At 40.6% G+C, this 21,044-nt stretch overlaps 1 protein-coding gene across 3 annotated transcripts; it reads left to right on the top strand.

Moving 5' to 3' along the window:
- Positions 1-213: 213 nt before the first annotated feature.
- TAF7L (TATA-box binding protein associated factor 7 like) lies at positions 214-19,090 on the top strand. Of its 3 annotated transcripts, none has more exons than XM_038587865.1 (13): positions 215-506; positions 3,470-3,537; positions 4,469-4,547; positions 5,851-5,984; positions 6,642-6,768; positions 7,012-7,067; positions 10,329-10,370; positions 11,159-11,306; positions 11,628-11,741; positions 12,526-12,795; positions 12,992-13,104; positions 14,460-14,519; positions 18,230-19,090. In XM_038587865.1, exons 1-13 carry the CDS (start codon positions 248-250, stop codon positions 18,272-18,274), a joined length of 1,515 nt encoding a protein of 504 aa, XP_038443793.1. In that variant the 5' UTR covers positions 215-247; the 3' UTR covers positions 18,275-19,090. The 3 variants fall into 3 exon arrangements, with proteins under 3 accessions (XP_038443794.1, XP_038443793.1, XP_038443795.1); XM_038587867.1 differs by lacking the exon at positions 215-506 and adding an exon at positions 1,076-1,229; XM_038587866.1 differs by lacking the exon at positions 14,460-14,519 and having other exon boundaries at positions 214-506.
- Positions 19,091-21,044: the final 1,954 nt, after the last annotated feature.

Raw genomic sequence — 21,044 nt, 5'->3', positions numbered from 1 at the left:
TCAGGAGAAACGATTGTACAATAATTAGTCTTCCAAAAATATTTATCCGTTACGATTAAGTTTAGATATATATTAGGCAGTAGAGATTTCACCACTATCATCTCTAACAGGCACCCATGCTGTCCCTTAATATTATCCCTACGTCTTTAAGGAGGATACCTTTGACATCATTTCATGAAAGTTCTGGAAGCTTCAAACTCACGTGACTAAACAGGAAGCCATTTTACAACCTCAAGGAGCGTAGACCATGGAGCACCCTGAGGTACCGCCTCCCCGCCCGTTAGAAAATGATTCGACACCAACAGCTTCAACATCAGAAGTAACGAGCTCACAAGATCCGCAAATTCCGGTCGACAACGAAGCTGAAACCGCTGGCGACCAGGCCGCCAGTACTGCCAGCCGCCCGGACACCCAAACTCCAGGCGACCATGTCACCCAAGCTGATGCCGACAGCGGCAGCCAGGTTGTTACGTCAACTGCTGTGGAAAACTTACAGGAAGGGAAAGGTAAGTGGCTTTATTTATTTATTTTTCCTCATAGGTTATGGATATTGTTTGAGAGAAGCGAACCGCCATAAGTTTATCTGAACTGAGACTCCCTTTAGGTGAAATAAGTGCTTATCACTTGCACGTCCCCGTCTGAAAGGTGTACAGTAGTGTCTCTCGCTCAAGAAGAGAGCAGTTCATTAAGTTAAAGTATTTGGGGCACGGAGTCTAGTTATTTAGTGGCTTTGCGTGGCGGCGTGTTTGTCACCAGGCGAGGTCGCCTTGCCAAGGGACAAATCGGTAAAACCTAACGGATTCGAGGAGCAAACAAAACGTGCCTCCCCTTTTACAAATACCACCGTGTACCGCCCCGCAGGTGCCCCCCCCCCCCCCCCCGCCCCGTAGGAGAGGACTTTGTTTTGAAGCTTTGCTCAGTTAGGTCCCCGCGGCGCTCAGCGCCCCTCCAGCCTTCCTTGCCCGGCAGGGCACGCGGTGAACCGGCCGCCGCCTCGAGGCCACCCGCTGGTCCAGTTGGCCCCGGCCGCGGAGGCGTGGCTAGGCGGGGAGGGGCGGCGCGCGCGGCTCCTACCTGTCGCCAGGCGGTGGGTCCGCAGCCCGCCTCCACGCCCGCTGCCCGTGAGCCCACTCACGCCCTCGCCGGAACCCGCCCCCCTACCCAGGGAAGAGAGGCGGCTTCCCCCCGCGCAGCCTTTCCGGTCCTGGCGCTACACAGCCGAGCCGCGGGTGAGTCGGGCGGTCAGAGGGTTCCCCGGCGGGTCAGCGCCCCGCTCCCGCGCGCCGCGCTTAGCTCCGCAAGCCCGCCTGGACAGCGAGGCGCGAAGGCTGGGGACCCTTGGCCCCGCGAGAAGCTTTCCTGGGAAATTGGATCAAATCCTATGAGCTGGACTCATCCTTGGAAGCTTAGTGCCCCTGGGATAAGGATGGAGTGGTCATTGCTTCCAGATTGCAGCCAGGGACTGTGAACTTGAGAAAATACCAATTTAGGCTTGTGCTGACTTGTGCTGCCTGGAGCATGCTGTTAGGCACCCTCTAGCTGGCTACAATTCTAATGCCAGGTTTGATTGCGCTGCAACGAGGCGGCGCTGGGGGTGAACGGTGGAGAGCAGTCCTGTTAGTTTAATTACTTATCAAAGAGTGTCTGGGGAAAAAATGGATGCCTTTTCTTAAAAGAAATACGATAACCCGGTTCATTGGGTAAATGAAGGTAACAAATTTTTAAATAATTAAAGCTCATTTCAACTAGGGTTATCCATCTCCTCTGAAATTGTTTCGACTCTTAAATTCTTTAAGAGAGGAGATGCTAGAAAGGTACTGAAACGAACAAAAATGCCCTATTTGTAGTTCTGCAGAAAAATCTGAAGGTTACTTCTGATTTGATAAAATCTTGCCTAGCAGCTAGTTCTTCAAATAATCTGTATTTCTGCCCTCAATGTTGTATTTGCTACTTTTCATTCTGTTAAGCAATGTGCCCAGCTCCAAGATTTTTAATTTCATTTATTTTAATTAATTTTTTCCCTTATGTTTACGTTCAGTTTCTGTATTGTATTTAGATAGATAGATAGATAGATAGATAGATATAATTCTATGAAGCAGGAAGAGAAGAAATGACTATCACAAATAATCTCTCTCTCTCATCCTGGGTGTCTCCTTTTCCACTGCTGACCTCTCTCTTGCTTTCTATGCATTTCTGGTAGTTTCTGAAGTCATATTAAAGGACTGGTGAATGATTTCACCATAATAGGGTCTCAGACTCACTTGTATGTGTTTTTAAAAATGATTCCAATGCTTTTAAGTGAGATTCAAATGGTTTACAAAGTATTAGGAGCTGTGACTATCTGGAGATTTTAATCTAATTTAAGGTATAAGATTTTATAACTTGGTGTATAGCATAATGTCCTTAAAGCATAGGAAGACCTTGTCAGGTTTCATATATGTATAGCACTTTCTTTCCACCCTGTGAGAAAAAATTTCCTCAGCAGTGTGAGCCCTAAAATCCAACATGCAAGCCACTTACAGATATATCCCAAATAGGTGGAAAATTAGATTAAAAATAAAGATGAACGTTGATGAGATTATTCACTTTACAAAAGGTTGGGTTTTTTTTGTTGTTGTTGTTGTTTTTGTTTTGTTTTGAAATAAAGGAATCCATCTTAGGATTCCTTTAAATAACTTTTGGAGTATTTCAAGTAAGTGGTGGTTGTGAGAACTAAATGAAATAACAGACCAAATGCACACAGTGAAGTTCCTAGCATACAGAATGTACACAATAAGTGTTAATAATGAATTCATTAATTGGGTTTTATAATATTTCATATTATCCCTTCAAGAAAGGGTTTATTCTGTGAACTTAAATGTGCTCATATAGATGGCCTAGCCATAAGAACGGGACTCCTGACTTTTCTCCAAGGTAGCTCAGAGCCGTTGATGCTGACTTTAGAGTTGTAAAAGCTACCTGCTCTCCCACTAGCTTAATTCCTACCAATCCATTAAGGTGAATGAAATATTAAAAATTAAGCTGTTCTCTTCAAATCATCATAGAACATTTCTGCCAGTGGTTTTGGATGATTTTGGCCTTTGGTTGGCGCTCTTCCCTATAGAGGCATGTAGTTTGCTTCAGTAGCCACCACTGTGTTGATGAATTGTGGTCCTTTACCTAAGGGTCTAAGAATATTAAGACGACTAAATCATGTTTCCTAACAGCTGTTACTTCATTGGTTATCATGTAATTTGGGCTATCCTTGGAAAACGTGCATATATATTGGAAGGGATATAAGATGACTTTTAGAAATAATCAAGTTATGTCAAATAAGGTACTTCAAGGTGTGCAGGCATCGTTCCAGTGAGGATTATGGGCTAGATCTTGTATAATGTAACCAGTACTACCAGAAGTGGTCAGCAGAGGGAGCAAGATGAGTTTTTGGTCACTGTCAATTTTGTTTTTGCTTTCATGAACTCAAAAACAGAGATGAGTAAAACCCAGGATGAACCTCCTCATGAACTTGAGAACCAGTTTATATTGCGTCTGCCTCTGGTAAGAAACCCTTGTATCTCAGACCAAATATCTTTAGTACATATGTATTAGCTCTGCTTGGATCCTTTCTTTTTTAATTTAAATTCAATTAGCCAACATATAGTACATCATTAGTTTCAGATGTAGTGTTCAATAATTCATCAGTTGCATATAAGCTCTGCTTGGATTCTCTAGCATTTCTATTTAAGGTATGCTATAAAAACTAAGAACATTTGTTTCCCAGGAATCGTGTTCTATTAAACAGTCCTATCCTAGTGTGTACTCTTTTAGCTGAATTTCTTTCATCTTGTACATGCTGCCTATCATGTGGGCTGATTTCCTGACAAACAGCTGTGACAGTGAGGGATTCAGTCACTTACCAGAGGTGCTAACAGTCTGTTCACTGGACAGCCAAGATAAGACTCCTCTAAAATCCTTTCTGTCACCTCAAAAGGGGCAATTAAAGGGGGACCATCACTATTTCCTCAAATTCATCACCATGCAAGGCTCTTGAAGCTCATCTTAACATTGTGTTAGTGTCTCTTCTCCCTTTGATACCTGCATTCAAGTAGTATTTAGTCTAAGAAAGCTATATTAAAAACAGGTTTCAAAAAGGTATTTTCCCAATTAGAGCTACTTAATATACCCAGTAAACTGCAGCTAAGCCTTTCCTTAGCAACAACTGAAGGGCAGCAGTGAGACGCAGGAATGCAGAGCTAGAAAAAGGCATTAAAAAAAAAAGAAAAAGGCATTAACTCTAGCTAAGAAACAACAATGAGGTTAGTCAGCCTCACCCCAACTTGACTTAGAGCACAGTATGTCATAGTGCATGGCATTATTCTTAACATTTGGGAGGTTTAAGATTTAATTTAAGAGAGGACTTGTCTGTGACACATCTATTAGTTGCCAAGTAGACAATTCATCCTGATTTTTCAATCTACCTCCTTTTTAGGAACATGCATCTACTGTCAGGAAGATAGTACATTCCAGAAGTGTTGCCATGAAGGATAAACTAAAAATTGACTTATCTTGTAAGTAGTTAATATCCATTTACCATACATCGAACAGTAGCTTATTATGGGATTGCCATGTGCCAGACACTATACTAGATACTAAGGGTGTAGCAAAGAACAGGATATGGTCTCTGCCTTGAAAGACTCTAAGAGAGGCTTAACTCATTCTCATATCTTCTTTTTTGAGGAAAGGAACTAGAAATTATGTAATTTGAGGTAATTATTATAGTATGTATAAGGAAAAACATGGGAGTTGACTATGCAATTTGTATCCTGATTTTTGTCTCCTACATACAAACTTTGTGACTTCTGACTGTCCAGGGGAATGAAAAATGAATGTACTGTTCTTTGTTTATGAAAGTGACATATCTTTCTCTTTTGAATGATATTTATTAGGTGTTTTAAATACAGAGAAGTACATAAAGAAGAAAATTTAAAATGGCCTATAATGCCATCATTCAGGTAGCCCTTATTGACATTTTTAAAAAGGTAATACAAGTTCATAGTTAGAAAATTTAAATAAAACAAAAGTTCAAAAAGAAGAGTGAGACTCTCCTTTGCAATGCCCCAGCATTAATGCCAAAGGTAACTAATAATAACTTTCTCCTCATGTTTCCTTACATATAAAATTTTTATGCACAACTAACATTTAAATCGTCTATATCTTTAAAGGTTCCTTAAAGAATTAAAGACACAAAATGAGTCATGTCCAACATCATTCTGAATTTTTCTTTTTCACGTAATATTAGAAGATTACACTTGAATCCTCTTGTGTTAAAAAGGACATTCAAAAAAAATAAAATAAAAAGGACATTCATATTTGAGACATCTGGGCAGGAGTCAGAGTTGTCCATATATGAATATATATATATTCCTACGGTGCATGGATATTGTGTAGAATCTTATCTTTGTGGAGATTATAACTTCAGTTTTACTAGCACTATTCTGAGATCAACCCTTTCTTCGCTTGACCCTTTGAAAATATCCAGGTACAATGACATAAGTGAGTGCTTCTAATGGTGTCAAAATGAATGGGCTAGCATGGAGTTTGCCTTTCAGGAGAATGAAACCACTTCATCCTCATTTAGTTCACAGTGATTACAAGAAACTTAGCTGCTTTTGATCGAGCAGCATAAACATATACCCTGCCTTCTTTTCTCTGGGAAGTTACTAATTACATACACAATTCTAGCATTATGAGAAATAGTAGGTTTCGCTGAAAGACTAGTCTGTCCCACTTAAGTCTTCATTACTCAAATCCTAGGAAGCTTAGGAATGCACTGGGAAGATGTTAACTTTAATTTTTCCTACCTCTCTTCAGCTGATGGACGTCATGCAATTGTTGAGGTAGAAGAAATCTCACTAGCCGCAAAGCTGGTTGATTTGCCATGTGTTATTGGAAGTCTGAAAACTCTTGATAAAAAAACTTTTTATAAAACAGCAGATGTTTCTCAGGTATGGATGAGTTTTCTTAATCTACTAGCCCTTATACCCTTTGAGGAGTCCCTTTCTCCCTACTCTCTTTCAGTGCTCCTTCCCACTTGGTGAATGGCTGCTTATCATTTCTAATTCCAGCTCAATTGCACAGGAATACAAAGGCATGTTCTGGTTTGGTGTTTGATCCATAACTTTTGACTGTTTAATTTTATCCAAATAGCTTTTAGATAAAAAAGGTTTATGTTTGCCATTTGTAATGATTTTCACCTGAAAAAAATGAGGATCTGGGATCTTCTTCTGAACTTTCTGCTAAAGCAAGATGCTGTTAATTCTGGAAATTTATATTTGTTCTTTTCATCATCTTAATTGTTGACTTCCTGTTTGTCTTTAAATCAAAATGCTAAGATATGTTTGTTTTTAACATGTTTCCTCTGCAGTGGTAAGAATTTGAACTAAAACAAACAAACAAAAACAAAACCCAGAATCCATATACAATGCTGCTGAGACAGAGAGAACGAATAGGCATGTATATTAATACTTGGTTTTCTGGAAACGTCAAGTTAACAGTCTCCTTATTTCTATGCTCCAGGATTTCTGGTAGTAAAGATGATCGTGATTCATAATAATCCAAAATTTGTGGCCCAAAGTCAACTTCTTTATCTTTGTTAAATTTAGATGCTTGTGTGCACTCCTGGTGCTGAGCTCCAGTCTTCTCCGGAAGAACCAGTTACTTCTACTGGTCTCAAAGCAATTAGGAAAAGTGAAAAAGAGAGACAGAAAAAATATATCTGGAAGCATGGCAGTAAGTCACCGGCCCCTTGCTCATTCTGGCTGACTATATTTATCTGCTAAATCCTAATTACTTGTGATCCAGGGACCTGTTACCACACTTAGGTGTTTGGTTCATTAGGCATCCAGACACTTTTAAAGGAACAGGTCATGTCATGCCAGTGGCTTATAGCATGACCTTTCTCTTTATCAAATTCAGATAGAATGTGACTACTAACAGTCATATATGCATTTCACCATGTTGAATTTATTTTAGTTACTCCACCACTTAAGAATGTCAGAAAGAAAAGGTTCCGCAAAACAACAAAAAAGGTTAGTTTCATGCTATTTCCGTGTCTAGTGGGTAGATTGGAAGAGGATTATGGGCGGGGAGGAAAGGGAGATAATCAGTTGGGGATTAATTTGTTCATTCATTTATATGTTTGATAAACATTTATTGTGAGCTAAATGCCAGGCACTGTGTGGTAGCAATTGGGACTATATACTAACAAAAACAGACCTGATCATTTAGGGATCTGGATGTGTCATGAATTTGAAACTTCTGCTAATGTTTTCAGTTTTCAATTGCAAGATCTAGTTTTAAAGCGAACCCATCTAGAACCTGGGAATTGAGAACTGTGGTTATATTCCTAACCTTATCTCAGACTTGTAGAACCTAGAGCAAGCTATAGGAGTATTGTGGCTTGGCTTATTTTTTAAATTAACTTAATTTTGAAATAATTGTAGGTTCACAAGCAGTTGTAAGAAATAAAAGAGATACCATGTCCCCTTTATCCTGTTTTCCTCATTGTAACTTTTTGCAAGACTACAGTTCATTATCACAAACAGGAAATTGATATTATATAATTCACCAATCTTATTCACATTTCTCCAGTTTTACTTGTGTGTGTATTTAGTTCTGTGCAATTTTATCCCACGTGTATGTTTGTGGGCACCTACACAGTCAAAATACTATGTAGTTCTGTCACCACAAGGATCCCTCATCTCGCTCTTTTTTAAAAATATTTTTTAAATATTTTAGACGGAGAGTAAATGGGGGGAGGGGCAGAAGGAAAAAAATCTTCAAGCAGACTCCCCACTGACCGTGGAGCCCAGCACAGGGCTTGATCTCAAGACCCTGAGATTATGACCTGAGCCGAAACAAAGAGTCGGACGCTCAACCAACTGAGCCACCCAGGTGCCCCATTGCCCGTTTATAGTCACACTCATCTTCCTTATACCCCACTCCCCCAGTCTCTAACCTCTGGCAGTCACTGTTATGTTCTCCATCTCTGTAATGCTGTCATTTTCAGAATGTCATATAAATGGAATCATGCAATATGTAACCCTTAATACTGGCTTTTTTCCCACTCAACATAGTTCCCTGAAGATCTGTGCAAGTTGTTGCACGTGTCAATAGCTGATTCCTGTCATTGCTGATTAGTATTCTGTCATATGGATGTCCCACAGCTTGTTTAATTGTTCACCCATTGAAGGACATCTGGGTTGTTTTCAGTTTTCTACTGTTGTAAATAAAATTTCAAGCAGGTTTTTGTGTGAACATAAGTTTTCATATCTTTGGGATATATGCCCAGGAGTGAAATTGCTGGGTCGTATGGTACTTGAAAGTTTAGTTTAGTTTAGTTTTCAGAGAGGAGGAGGGACAGAAGGAGAGAGAATCTCTTTTTTTAAAAAAGCTTTATGTATTTAGAGGGAGAGAGCAGGTGGAGTGCAGGTGGAAGAGGGAGTAGCAGAGGGAGAGGGAGAGAGAGACTCAAGCAGAAACTAAGCACAGAGCCAGATGCTGGGCTCAATCCCACGATGCAGGAGATCATGACCTGAGCCAAAACCAGGGGTTGGATGCTCAAATGACTGCACCACCCAGGTGCCCCAAGAAAGAGAATCTTAAGCAGGTTCCATGCCCAGTGCAGAGCCCAATGTGGGGCTTGATCTCACAACCCTGAGATCATGACCTGAATCCAAGTCAAGTCAGATGCTTAACCTACTGTGCCATGTAGGTGCCCTTTGAACGATTAATTTTATAAGAAACTACTATACTATTTCCAAAGTCGCTGTAACATTATATATTCGCACCAGCAGTGTACATGTGATCCAGTTACTCTGCATCCTCACCAGAATTAGGTATTTGTCACTAGGTTTTTTTTTTTAGCCATTCTGATATGTAGTGATCTCATTGTGGTATTAATTTGCATTTCCCTGATGGTTAATGATGTCAAACATCTTCTCATATGTTTTTTTGCCGTCCATATATTGCACTTCAGTGAAATATCTGTCCATGCCTTTTGCCCATTTTCTAGATGGATTTCTTATTATTGAGTTTTAAGAGCTCTTTTAATATTCCAAATACTAGTCCTTTGTCAGATATGTAGAAATTTGCAAATATTTTCTCCTAGTCTATAGCTTATCTTTTCATTTTCTCCGCAGGTTCTTTCAAAGAGCGAAAGTTTTTTGTTTAAGTCCACTGTATTGACTTTTCTTTTTAAGGATCTTCCCTTTGTGTCAAGTTTAAGAACTCTTTGCCTAGCCCAGATCCTGAGGATTTTCTATTTCTTTTTTCTAAAAATTTTACATTTTATATTTAAGCCAGCAATCCATTTTTGAGCTAATTTTTGTAAAAGGTGTAGGTTTTAGTCCAAGGTTCGTTTTTAAAAATACTTTATTAATTTATTTGAGACAGAGAGAGAGAGCACGCACCTATGTAAGGAGAGGGGCGGGGGAGAGGGAGAAACAGGCTCCCCTTGGAGCAGGACCCCAGGATCATGACCTGAGCTGAAAGCAGATGCTTAACCAGTTGAGCCACCCACGTGCCCCTAATTCAAGGTTCATTTTTTTCTTGCATTTTTCACATCCAATTGCTCTAGCAATATTTGTTTAAAAGACTATCTTTCCTCCATTGTATTGCCTTTGCACCTTGTCAAAAAGCACTTGGGCATATTCGTGCATGTCTGTTTCTGGTTTCCCTATTCTGTTCTGTTGATCCATATGTTGATCCTTCTACTGATATCACAGTGTTGCTATATAAGAAGTCTTGAAACCAGGAAGGCTGTTCCTACTTTATTTTTCTTTGTCAAGATTGCTTTAGCCATTCTAGAGCCTTTACCTTTCCACATAAATTTTAGAATAAGTTTGAAGTTTAGAAAAAGTTTTTTAAGATTTTAAAAATTTATTCATGGGAAACGCACAGAGAGAGAGACATAGGCAGAGGGAGAAGCAGGCTCCCTGCGGGAAGCCCAATTCAGAACTCGAACCCAGGACCCCGGATCACGACCTGAGCCGAAGGCAAATGCTCAACCACTGAGCCACCCACTATGTCTATGGAAAACCGTGTTAGAATTTTGGTAGGATTTGCATTAAACCTATATATAGATCAATTTGGGGGAGAATTGACAGCTTTACCATGTTGAATCAGTCTATGAACACAGTTGCCTTGGCTTTTATAATGTTGGTCAACAGCATTTATTGAGTGCCTGCTAAATGTGAAACTAAGTTAAGAATACTTTTAGAATTCTTTAAGCTTTAATCAAGTAGAAAATCATAATATAACTTCACTGTTTATTGTGTTTTATTTCATAGCTCATTGATTTCAAACAAATTGAAGAAATCAGCTTTCCTGAGGTAGAGCAATCATCATATAACTTTACTGTTTACCCTTAGTATGTTTTCCTCAATAGCTTATTACTTTGAAGCAATCAAAGAAATCATAAAGGTTATTTTTAAGCCTTCCTTCTCATCTGCCACTGCCATACATGTAAACTGAATTGGATTAATTGAAAAATGGATTCATTGTTCAATGTGTGATAACTCCTAGAGGAAAAGATACAATTTGGCTAGTGACTGTGTATTCCAATCTGCTTTTTTCTCTGATACTTATTTTAAAAGCCATTTCTTGGAAGCCAGTGTTTGCTTTTACCAGCAGTTGTTTGCAATTGCTTGTTCCCCCCTGCAAAGTTCTAATTTCTATTTGTGGCATGACGAATTGGTTGCTGTGGAGATAATTGTCTAAAATTGTATTTAAAGGAGAACATGTAGCTAAGACCCAGTTTTTATAGGAAAATCTGTAACAATAAAGATATGAAGAAGTAAACCCTGGGAATTTGGATCGCTGGCGAAATTACTTCTAAAGAACAAATAAGGAATTGTAGTTCTTTGCCAATATGGATAAGGGCAAATAATTAATAACTGAGACCTAAGGTTGTGCCTCTGAGAGAGGTCTTTAACACAGAATTGCAGATTGAAAAGATTAGATGTATCAAATAATTTGTTTGAATGGGGAAAAAAGTTTACTACAAAAACCCTAGACCCTGGTGGGTATAAAGATTCTTTCGTAAATAGCATTGCTTAAAGTAGAAATTTGGTTGGATGTATATTGAAGAGCCTAATTATTTGAATTCATTTGTATGTAGGACAAGGACATTTCTGGAAAACACAGGATGTTAAATGACCTTACTGGTATCCCGCCTTCCCCCACTTTGGTTCAGTACATTGAATCTCCTGATGTGGAAAAGGAAGTAAAAAGACTCTTGTGTTCAGATGCTGAAGCTGTCAGTGCTCGTATCCTTTTATACTAAATATTTTCTGTGTTGTCTGTTCCAGCCCATATGCGCTTGCTGACAAGTCCTCACGTATTTGTGTGCAATTGTTGATGTGTAGAACTTAGGATTTGGGGAAATGTTACTTCCTAGCTAGGAACACTAAACTCACATGATAGAAATGTATTTACTTGCGTGACTCAATATAAGGTACTTCTTCATACTAGGAATCCAGATAGAATTTGGACTAAATTAAATAGCATTTTCAGCCAGAGTGCCTCTTCCTTTCCAACTGTGCCTTCTCCTTTCTTTGTACTTGTTCCTTGATTGCCCTACCTTTCAGGATGGGAAGTCATTGCTGAAGATGAAACCAAGGAAATTGAAAGCCAAGGCTCCATCCTGGGTTTTGCAGTGTCCCCAGGGCTAAGTGACTATATGCAGGGTCATATCTTGTCAGGTAGGTTTATAGCAGCAAAATAAGAGCTTCAGAGAGGACAGGTGTTGACTGTGTGAAAAGCCATTCTCCATAGACTCACTGGCCAATCACAGAAAAAGGAGGCCTTTGTCATTTCATCCATCGCTGGTATTCTAAATGCCTCTGGGCTCTTAGATACTCTAAATGTCTTGATCATTGAATACATGAATGAATGAATGTTAGTGTTTTGCATTTAGTTCCCTCATTGTTCTGGGAAGAGAATAATCTTTTTTTAAGATTTTATTTATTTATTCATGACAGACGCACAGAGAGAGAAAGAGAGAGAGAGAGAGAGAGGCAGGCAGAGACACAGGCAGAGGGAGAAGCAGACTCCAGGCAGGGAGCCTGATGTGGGACTTGATCCCTGGTCTCCAGGATCACTCCCTGGGCCGAATGCAGGCGCTAAACCGCTGAGCCACCCGGGGATCCCGAGAATAATCTTCCTTCAAGAAAATTATTTATAAAATGCATTGGTTTCTGGTGAATTTGAGGGGAAGGAGGATAATTGCAGCTAGAGTGGGAGTCATTTGAAAAGATTGAGATAGGGATGCCAGGGTGGCTCAGCGGTTAAGCGTCTGCCTTTGACTCAGGGCCTGACTCTGGGGTCCAGGATGGAGTCCCACATTGGGCTCCTGCAAAAGAGCCTGCTTCTCCCTCTGCCTGTGTATCTGACTCTCTCTGTCTCTCATGAATAAATAAATAAAATCTTTAAAAAATATAAAAGATTCAGATAGTTTCGCCTTCCTCTCTTCCTTAAAACCAATAGAATATGGTATGCTTCGGGAGATGTCCAGTGATTCTAGCAGTAACAGTGATGATGATGATGATGACGACGACGATGACAACGACGAAGACGAGGATGATGATGACGACGAGGATGAGGATGAGGAGGATGAAGAAAAGGACAACTATGGTGATGAGTATGAAGTTGAGGAAGAGGAGGAAGATTATTATGAAAAGGATCTGGAAAGGGAGCTACAGGCCAGGTTCTTTGCATCTGGCCAATATGAGGCAAAGGAAGAAGCCAGTTCAGTAGGTAAGTTATAAAGGAAAAACCAAAAGGGCGAGACAGACTGGGTGGCAGTGCTGAAGATTGACTCTAAACACATGTTAGATGCAGGACTAAGTTTGAGAAGTTATTGCTGAGATGTATACTGGAGTTTTAGTTTCTTTTTATCTCGGCCCACTAGTTTAGGCTCTGTTTAGATAAAATTTCTGTTTATCTCTGTTAGTCATGGATATTCAGAAGCAGATTCATTACATGGAGAGAAAGCTCCAAGAGATTCAATGCAAAGCACAAAGACAGAAGGATCTCATAATGAAAGTGGAAAACCTGACGCTCAAGGTAAATTCTAGCTGGCTGGGATAAAGATATCCTGATATCTTACTTTCAAAATTCTATCTTTGTGTTTCTACTCATGTTGTCTCTGTGCAGCATTCTTATTCATTTGCACACCTAAAGAGCCTCTTAGAAACCCCTAATAAAACATAGCCCTATTCCTTTTACCTGAGTAATTTTGATCATCTCACATAAGCATTTTTGGGAAGAGACCAGGAGGCCTGAGATAATAATCACCAATATTGAACATTTATCATAAGAAAGGCACATAAAGAGCTAACCATTTTACATGTATCATCTCATTTCATCCTCACATTCCTGAAATACAGGTACTGTCACTAGTCCTATTTTATAGATAAGGAATTGGAAATTCAAAGTTAAGTAACTTGCCAAGGACCACAGCAAGTGGTAAGACATAGATTGAATCCTGTTGTTTGTACCAAAATGTATTCATTGCAGTAAAAGAAAATTAACTAAATTCATTTCTAAATGTTATGATGCATGCCTGAAGAAAAATAAATATTTTGCTTTATTTTTGTTAATACATATTTCAACCAAAGGAAAATGTATGTTTAGGCCATGTTTGCATGCTTATTTTAAAGATTTTATTTATTATTTGTTCATGAGAGACACACAGAGAGGGGGAGAGACATAGGCAGAGGGAGAAGCAGGCTACCCGCAGGGAGCCTGATGTGGGACCCGATCCCAAGACCCCAGGATCATGACCTGAGCTGAAGGCAGACGCTCAACCACTGAGCCACTCAGCTGCCCCTGAATGCTTTTTTATTGTAAGGGAAATTCTGAAGCATCTGGAAAATTCCTTGCCAGATTTCATTTTCTGGAGAGCTGTAGTCATCAAAATGGAGCAACGTGACATAGAACGATACCTGTTTAGAGTGTTGTCCTTTAGAATAACCAAGTGATCTAATAGATGCGGGCACACTGTGAAAGATACACCCATATGGTATTATTATGCTGTTGCATGAAGTACTAGTTAGTAATAGTAATATTCTAACCTAGTGCAGGAAAATGAGTGAGTCAGCATCCAGTTCCAAGCCAGCTTTTTAAATAGTTCACCATAGTCAAAGGATTTGTGCTAAAACTAGAAAAAGGTAACATGAAGGCATTCTAACCATTTATTTTAGGGCAAGAAAAAAATTCTGTGTGTAGGGTTATACAATCAAATGACATGGCTCTGTAGTTAGGGGGTACAGTTTTTAGACTCCGAATCCTTTAAAAAGAGCGCTCTTTTGTTACAACTGACCATTTTCTTATCAAACCATTTGTCAAACTCTTTGTCTCACTTGATTCTCTTTTCCCTTGAGACTCAGCATTCATCATTTATACAATTTGTTTTCCAGAATCATTTACAGTCTATGCTGGAGCAGCTTCAGCTACAGGAAATACAAAAAAATGAGCAGGTGAGAAGTGAGTTTTTCAATCAACCAGAAAACATTTGATACAAAGAATCCCTCACCCCATCTCCAATGTCATTTCTGCTGTTCCTTTCACATAAGTAGTAACGGCCAAATATTTTAAATGAGGGTAGCAGGTTGGAAAGATTTTTGTGAAAACTCAATCATTCAACAGATATTGAATGCCTATTAAGTGAAAAGCACAAGATGTCCATACAGTGTTGAATAAGACAGATAATTGTGCTTGTCCTCATGGAGCTAACTATCTACCACAGAAGATTGGCAGTGAGCAAATTATCATACAAATATAAAAGTGCAAGTCACGAAGTGCTGTGAAGCAGAAAAAAAATCGGTGCTATTTGTATAAAAAGAGTTGTGAATTAAATGGAATTAAAATGAGCGGCCTCTTTGAGGAAGCGATATGTAAGCTTTGACCTACAGGAGAAGTCCAGGCGAAGAGGGAATGGAGAGCCTCTTGGGTGAAGCATATGCCAGGTCCCACGTTGGAGAAGAACTTGGCCTCTTGGAGGATCTCTGGAGTATTTAAAGCAAGGAAGGGAGTGACTTAACATAAGGTTGCAGAAGTAGGCAGAGGCCATAGCATATGGTCCCTTGCAGGCCATGATAAGGAGGATGAGTTTTAGTCTTAAGTGTAGTGGGAAACCCATGAAGAGTTTTAAGCAAGAGAGTCACATTTAATTTACACTTTTTAAAGATCACTCTGATTGTTATCTGGGGAATGGATTATAGGGAGGCAGGACTAGAAGCAGGGAGGCCAGTTAGGAGGCTGTGTGGTAGTCTAATAAGAGGTGATGACCACCTGAACTAAGGTGGTGGCAGTGGATATGGGAAGAATAGAATTTTTTTAACTGTAATAAAAATGTTTTTAGGGATCCCTGGGTGGCGCAGCGGTTTAGCGCCTGCCTTTGGCCCAGGGCGCAATCCTGGAGACCCGGGATCGAATCCCACGTCAGGCTCCCGGTGCATGGAGCCTGCTTCTCCCTCTGCCTATGTCTCTGCCTCTCTCTCTCTCTCTCTCTGTGTGTGACTATCATAAATAAATGAAAAAAAAATTAAAAAAAATGTTTTTATAACAGCTTTGTTGAGGTATAACTCATATGCCATACATTTAAATTGGACAGTTCAGTGGCTTTTAGTATATTCACAGAATTGTGCAACCATCACCATAATCAATTTTAGAACATTTTTATCACCCCAGAAAGAAACCTGCACTCATTACTAGTCACTCCCTGTTTCTTCTGAATTCCTCCCACCTGCCAGACCTAGGCAATCACAAATGTACTTTTTACTAATCTATTTTCCCTATTCTGCTTATTTTATTTAAAGGAAACACATAATATGTGGTCTTTTCTATCTGGTTCTTTCAGTTAGTATATTTTAAAAGTTAGTCTATGTCATGGCATGTATCAGTAGTTTATTCCATTTTGTGGGTGAATAATATTCTAATATTCAATGGTGTGTGTGTCTGTCTGTGTCTGTGTCTATGTGCACGTGCATGCATGTGCATGCATGTACATACCATACCATACATACGATGTTTTGTTTATCCATTCATCTATTGATGGACATTTGGGTGTTTCCCCTTTTTAGCTATCATGAATAATGCTGCCATAAACATTCATATATGGGAGAATGTAATTTAAAGATAGAATTGATGGGACTTGGATCAATTAGTGGGTGTTGAAGAAAGTGTTAAGGATGCATGCCAGATTTCTAACTGGAACAACTGTATTATTTAAAGCCATGAGAGAATGAACAGAGTGAAAAGAGAAGAGGTTAATGTGGGATAAGTGAGGGTCAACTGGCTGTACAGAAAATGGATGCTGACTTCAGCCCTAAAAAACTGAGGATCACAATTTCAAAGAAACTGGAGGCCATATGATGATGGGCTTAGCATGGGGCTTTTAAGGTGGAGACACCATCCCTCATCCCCACTCCTCAGACCAGCAAGGCGAGGGGAATTCTGTATATTCCCTTCCCCTCAGCAAATCACTTAACCAGGTACTACTTAAAACAACCACATGAACAGTTAATGCCAAATTACTTTAGGACCCACCAAACATCTTTGTTTCCGTCCATCTAAGTAGTATTGGGGAGTGCTACTTCCAACACAGAAATGTAGCCATAAACTTTATTCACTCACAGTCCTTTATGTTAGCTCACTTAGCGTAGATGGGTGCCCGCCTTAAGCTAGGTTCTGCAGGGAGCTACAAAATACTTACAGCCCAGTCTCTGCCTCCATCTGGAGAGAGATTCATGAGAGAGACAGGAATTTAAAGGAATTAGGGGTCACTTTTGTCCATAGAGATGAGGGAAGACTTTGTGGAGAAATGATGTTTGGCTGGAGCCTTGAAAGGTAGGGTTTTAATAAAGATATAAGGAAAGGAGGGCATTCTATATAGAAAGTACTATAGCTCAGGGGTGCTGTTGACAGGCTAGAGTTGAGATTTTTGATGGAAGGCATCATGAGCCATCAAAGCTTTTCTCACTGGGGAATAACTCAGGAAGACTTCTCTGCCAGCAGTAGGTAGGAGGAATTGGAGTGGAGAGAGACTAGAGGAAGATATGAGTGCTAGAAGGAATCAGAGCTTAACAATTGATTGGGTTTACAGGACAAAAAGGAGAACAAGGAGGAGTCCGAAGCCGGAGTGACTGGTAAATGGTATGCCACTAGCAGACCACAACAGGAAGGGAATTATTAGGGGTGGCGGGGGTTTGGGGGTGGAGAGGCTAATGAGTCAAATTGGAAGCATGGTGCCTTGGAAGTACTTTTGAAAATGGAAGAGTAGAGGTTGGCTCATGCAGAGAACCGATCATTGAAGCTGTGAGGCTTAGATGAGTTAGGTCGACTGTTTAGCCAGAAGTCTGAACCTGGAGGTGGTGAGAGGAAGAGCCTGTAAGGGGGAAAGAACTGGAGCATGCAGCAGTTGATATCACATCAGCATATGAGGGTAAAGAGCCTCTAAATTACTGTAGTAAGCAATTCTGGTAGTTTGGTAGGTTATGTGCAGCATAGAATCATTTTATAATGCTCTGTCCTTTCATTTTCACAGAATGAAAATTTACACTGGTACAGAGTGACCTAAATTGAGTAACACTCAGAAACAATCTTTGTCCCAAAGATAGTAATGTCTCTCTTAATGTTATTGGTCACTTTGCCATTTCAAGTAAAAAAGAAATTAAATCCTACATCACAAAAGGTTCAGGACTTCTGACTTAGAAAGAATCAGAATAAGTAGAACATCATCAGGACTCCTGACTGGTCAGGTCTCCGGCTCGGTTTCTAAGTATCTAGCATAACATGGCAAGAAGCAGCAGCTAAGACTTGGTTTAAGATCTGGTGTGTTCCGTGGGAGTGAAGGCTATCCCAGCTGCTTTATATTCTTCAAATGTGGCTACAGTGATCCCTCTGTACGCTTTTCCCAGAAGCACAAAGTCTTAACAACAAGCATGTTGAATTTTTAAGCATATTCAATTTTAAAGCTTCCTTTTATAAGTTTGGCACCATAAAAGAAAGCAGCATGCAGCACTCGACTTACCATGGCACTGTTCTTTGGAACACTGCAAGACGAAGATAACCCTATAAATACCAAATTACAGTAGTTCTCTTTGGCTCATTCAAGTAAATTCTAGGTCAAGTAATGGAACTTAAGATTTTGGATGAATTTTTCATGTTTTTCCACCTCTCCCTACAGCTCATTTCCCTACGGGAACAATTGAAATGTTTTTTGGAGAAGTGAGAGAGCCTTCGCCCTGGCGCAGGAACGTTGGATTCACTATCCAGCCTGAAGACTGGATGAAATTGTATGTGTTTCTGACCCTTTTTTTGAGTCATTTGTATTTGTTTATCTGAACTTTTGTTTTCTAGTCATATCTGAAGTTTAGGGTTGTGTAGAAAGGGACAGAATATAAAAACATAGTAGACCTAAAAACCCAACTTCAATATGGAACTTTGCTTCTCTTTATCAATTTGAGAATTGCTTATATTGCTTCTGTTGTGTTGATGCCATCAAATGATTCAGCCATGCTTGCCAAAGACACTCTAGCCTGAAGGCTATATAGCTGGTTTGAATATGTTTCCAGTTCCCTTTTCCTATAAATTTTAAATATTTCCTAAGACACAAAAAGAATCTTTTCTACAAAGATACAAAGATCCCAAAGGCTAGGACCTGCCACAGTGAATTAAGTGCCTACCTCGCAGCAGTTAGCACTAGGTTGTGTCCTGTCTCTGTTTAGGTGATAGGGGCTGCTTTCCTGCTCAGGGATGATTTCTTGCTGCTGTTAGCTTTGTTCTGTTGTGTTTATAAGTTGTGTCTGGTTATTATTTGCCAGCTAAGAGAATAGTTAGAGCAGAGATGAAATTTTGAGCTGTTATCTATATTCTGAGCCTCTTCATTGAAATCCCCACCAGAAAAGATTAGGAAAAATCAGATGCCTGTGATGCCTATGAAGACTCCCTTAAAAACCCTGGATGGGTTTGTTTTTTTCTGCTGTACTGTTAAGGTTTTCTGGTCTGTGTTCTTTAAGCAATAAATAAATTCCTCATTTTAAATGGATTGCTGTCACTTTATTAAATTGCTCCCATGATGGTTGTACTCCTATCCAAAAGAAAACTGGAGATACAGGCAATAAACTACCATTAGGAAATGACAAGATGGTGCCAGTACTGGGCCATCCTCCTAAAGAGCCCTTGGGATAACTTCTAATGAACTAAGCAGATCGTCTCCTATTAACCATATAGCACTGGGATTTCGAGAAAGTGTCTAGAGAAGTGATAAAAATGGCAGCTCCAAAAAAAAAATGGCAGCTCCAATATTCGAATCTCATTACATTGTAGTGGAAAGAACACAAGGTTGGAATCCTGGTTCTGCTGTTCACCTTGGGAAAGTCCCTACACCACTTAGAGCTCTAGTATTTTCTCATCTGGAAATCAAGGGTGATAATACTTATGACCAAGAGGCATCTGAGGGGTTTCTGGAAGTAGTCCAGCTAGACCCAGATCTAGTCCCAATCGACAAAGTTGGTGCTGCTCTAGGAAATGAACTCCCAAGTTTTCTGGGCCACTTCTAGTGCTCCCATTCCCAGTTGAAGTTAATCAGCTAGAGGCAGTGAAGAGCAGATCAATATGTATGGGCAAGGCCCATGGATGAGGGTGGAAGGCAAGGAATACTGGGGGCAAATGCAGAGAAGAAGTGGGGTGAAAGGAGCTAGACATGTTAAGGGCAAACAAAATGAAGACTAGGAGAGAAGTTAGAAGACCGCTTGAAGACCAAGGTGATGGGACACCTGGGTGGCTCAGTAGTTGAGCATGTGCCTTTGACTCTGGTCGTGATCCTGGGGTCCTGGGATTGAGTCCTGCATTAGGCTCCCCATAGGGAGTCTGCTTCTCCCTCTACCTATGTCTGTGTGTCTCTCTGTATCTTTCATGAATAAAGAAATAATCTTAGAAAATCATGATATAAAAAATTTTTTTTTTCAGGAGCACCTGGTTGGCTCCAATTGGTTGAGCATCTGACTCTTGGGTTGGGCTCAGGTCGTGGTATCAGGAGCAGACAGAACCGTGCTGAGAGGCAGGATGGTAGGGAAGACAACAGCAAGAGGCAAGGGCGAAGCCACATGTTGGCAGTCACCTTCCAAGCCCTCTGCTACCACATCTCACTGTAACCCAGGGCAACTGCTTCACCATGCCCTCCAGTCACCCAAGGCTTCCTGCCACCCTGACCCTTCACCTTACCCCCACCACGCTCGCATGCTCGTGCGCGTGCGTGCACACACACACATACACACAAGCACGCATGCACACACATACCATGTCTCAGGAAGTTTTCGTTTTTTACGGTCCCGTAATCCTGAATCTTGCATGTCGCAGACCTGTGCTGTCCGACATGGTAGCCACTAGCCACATGGGGGTTTCGAGCCCTCAGCGTTCGGCTAGCTTGAACGGAGATGTGCAGTAAGTGTAAAACACACACTGGTTTTCTGGAAGGCGAACTGTTCCATGCTGGTGTCCTGCCGACCTTGCACATATTGACATAGGCCACGTTGTCAAGGGTTGTGTGCAGGCTGCCGCAGGCCTTGGCAGAATGCCCCATGAGCCTCCCGGAACATGGGAAGATAGGCAGTCTCCTGAGAAGTCGCTACAAGACCATTTCTCACTCACCTCCCTATCTCCAGGGAAGCTTCTGGGAGGCGGTTTCTCATCTGCCTCCCTCATTGGAGTGAGGCACCAGACTTTCAGCCTGCCCCACCACCCCCAGAGGGTAGAGCAGTGTGGAATTGGCTACTCAGCAACAGGAGGTCCCACCATTCATGTTGCATGTCCTCGGGCCCCTTTTGTTTCAGTGGCAACCTGTGGCACAAGGGATGCAGGGAGGTGAGACCCTTGCTGATCTTGCTTTTGCTGCCTCTATGAGTAATAGAGTGTCTGGATTGATGTGGGTGTCTTGGGTTTTTTCCCAACTGATTCTGTCAACCCGCTTGACAATTTCTAAGATTTAGTGAAAAAACAAA

The sequence above is a fragment of the Canis lupus genome, chromosome X (genome assembly GCF_011100685.1).
Source record: "Canis lupus familiaris isolate Mischka breed German Shepherd chromosome X, alternate assembly UU_Cfam_GSD_1.0, whole genome shotgun sequence".
NCBI classification, from domain to species: Eukaryota; Metazoa; Chordata; class Mammalia; order Carnivora; family Canidae; genus Canis; species Canis lupus.
Note: the sequence above shows the minus strand (reverse complement) of the source record. Positions and strands in the feature narration are given on the sequence as shown.

Excerpts from the sequence above, each read along its gene's own strand:
- TAF7L (XM_038587865.1), top strand. The coding sequence starts at position 248 with ATGGAGCACCCTGAGGTACCGCCTCCCCGCCCGTTAGAAAATGATTCG. Across the intron at positions 7,068-10,328 it reads TCCGCAAAACAACAAAAAAG|CTCATTGATTTCAAACAAAT; the intron begins GTTAGTTTCATG and ends TTTATTTCATAG. Across the intron at positions 12,796-12,991 it reads GGAAGAAGCCAGTTCAGTAG|TCATGGATATTCAGAAGCAG; the intron begins GTAAGTTATAAA and ends TATCTCTGTTAG.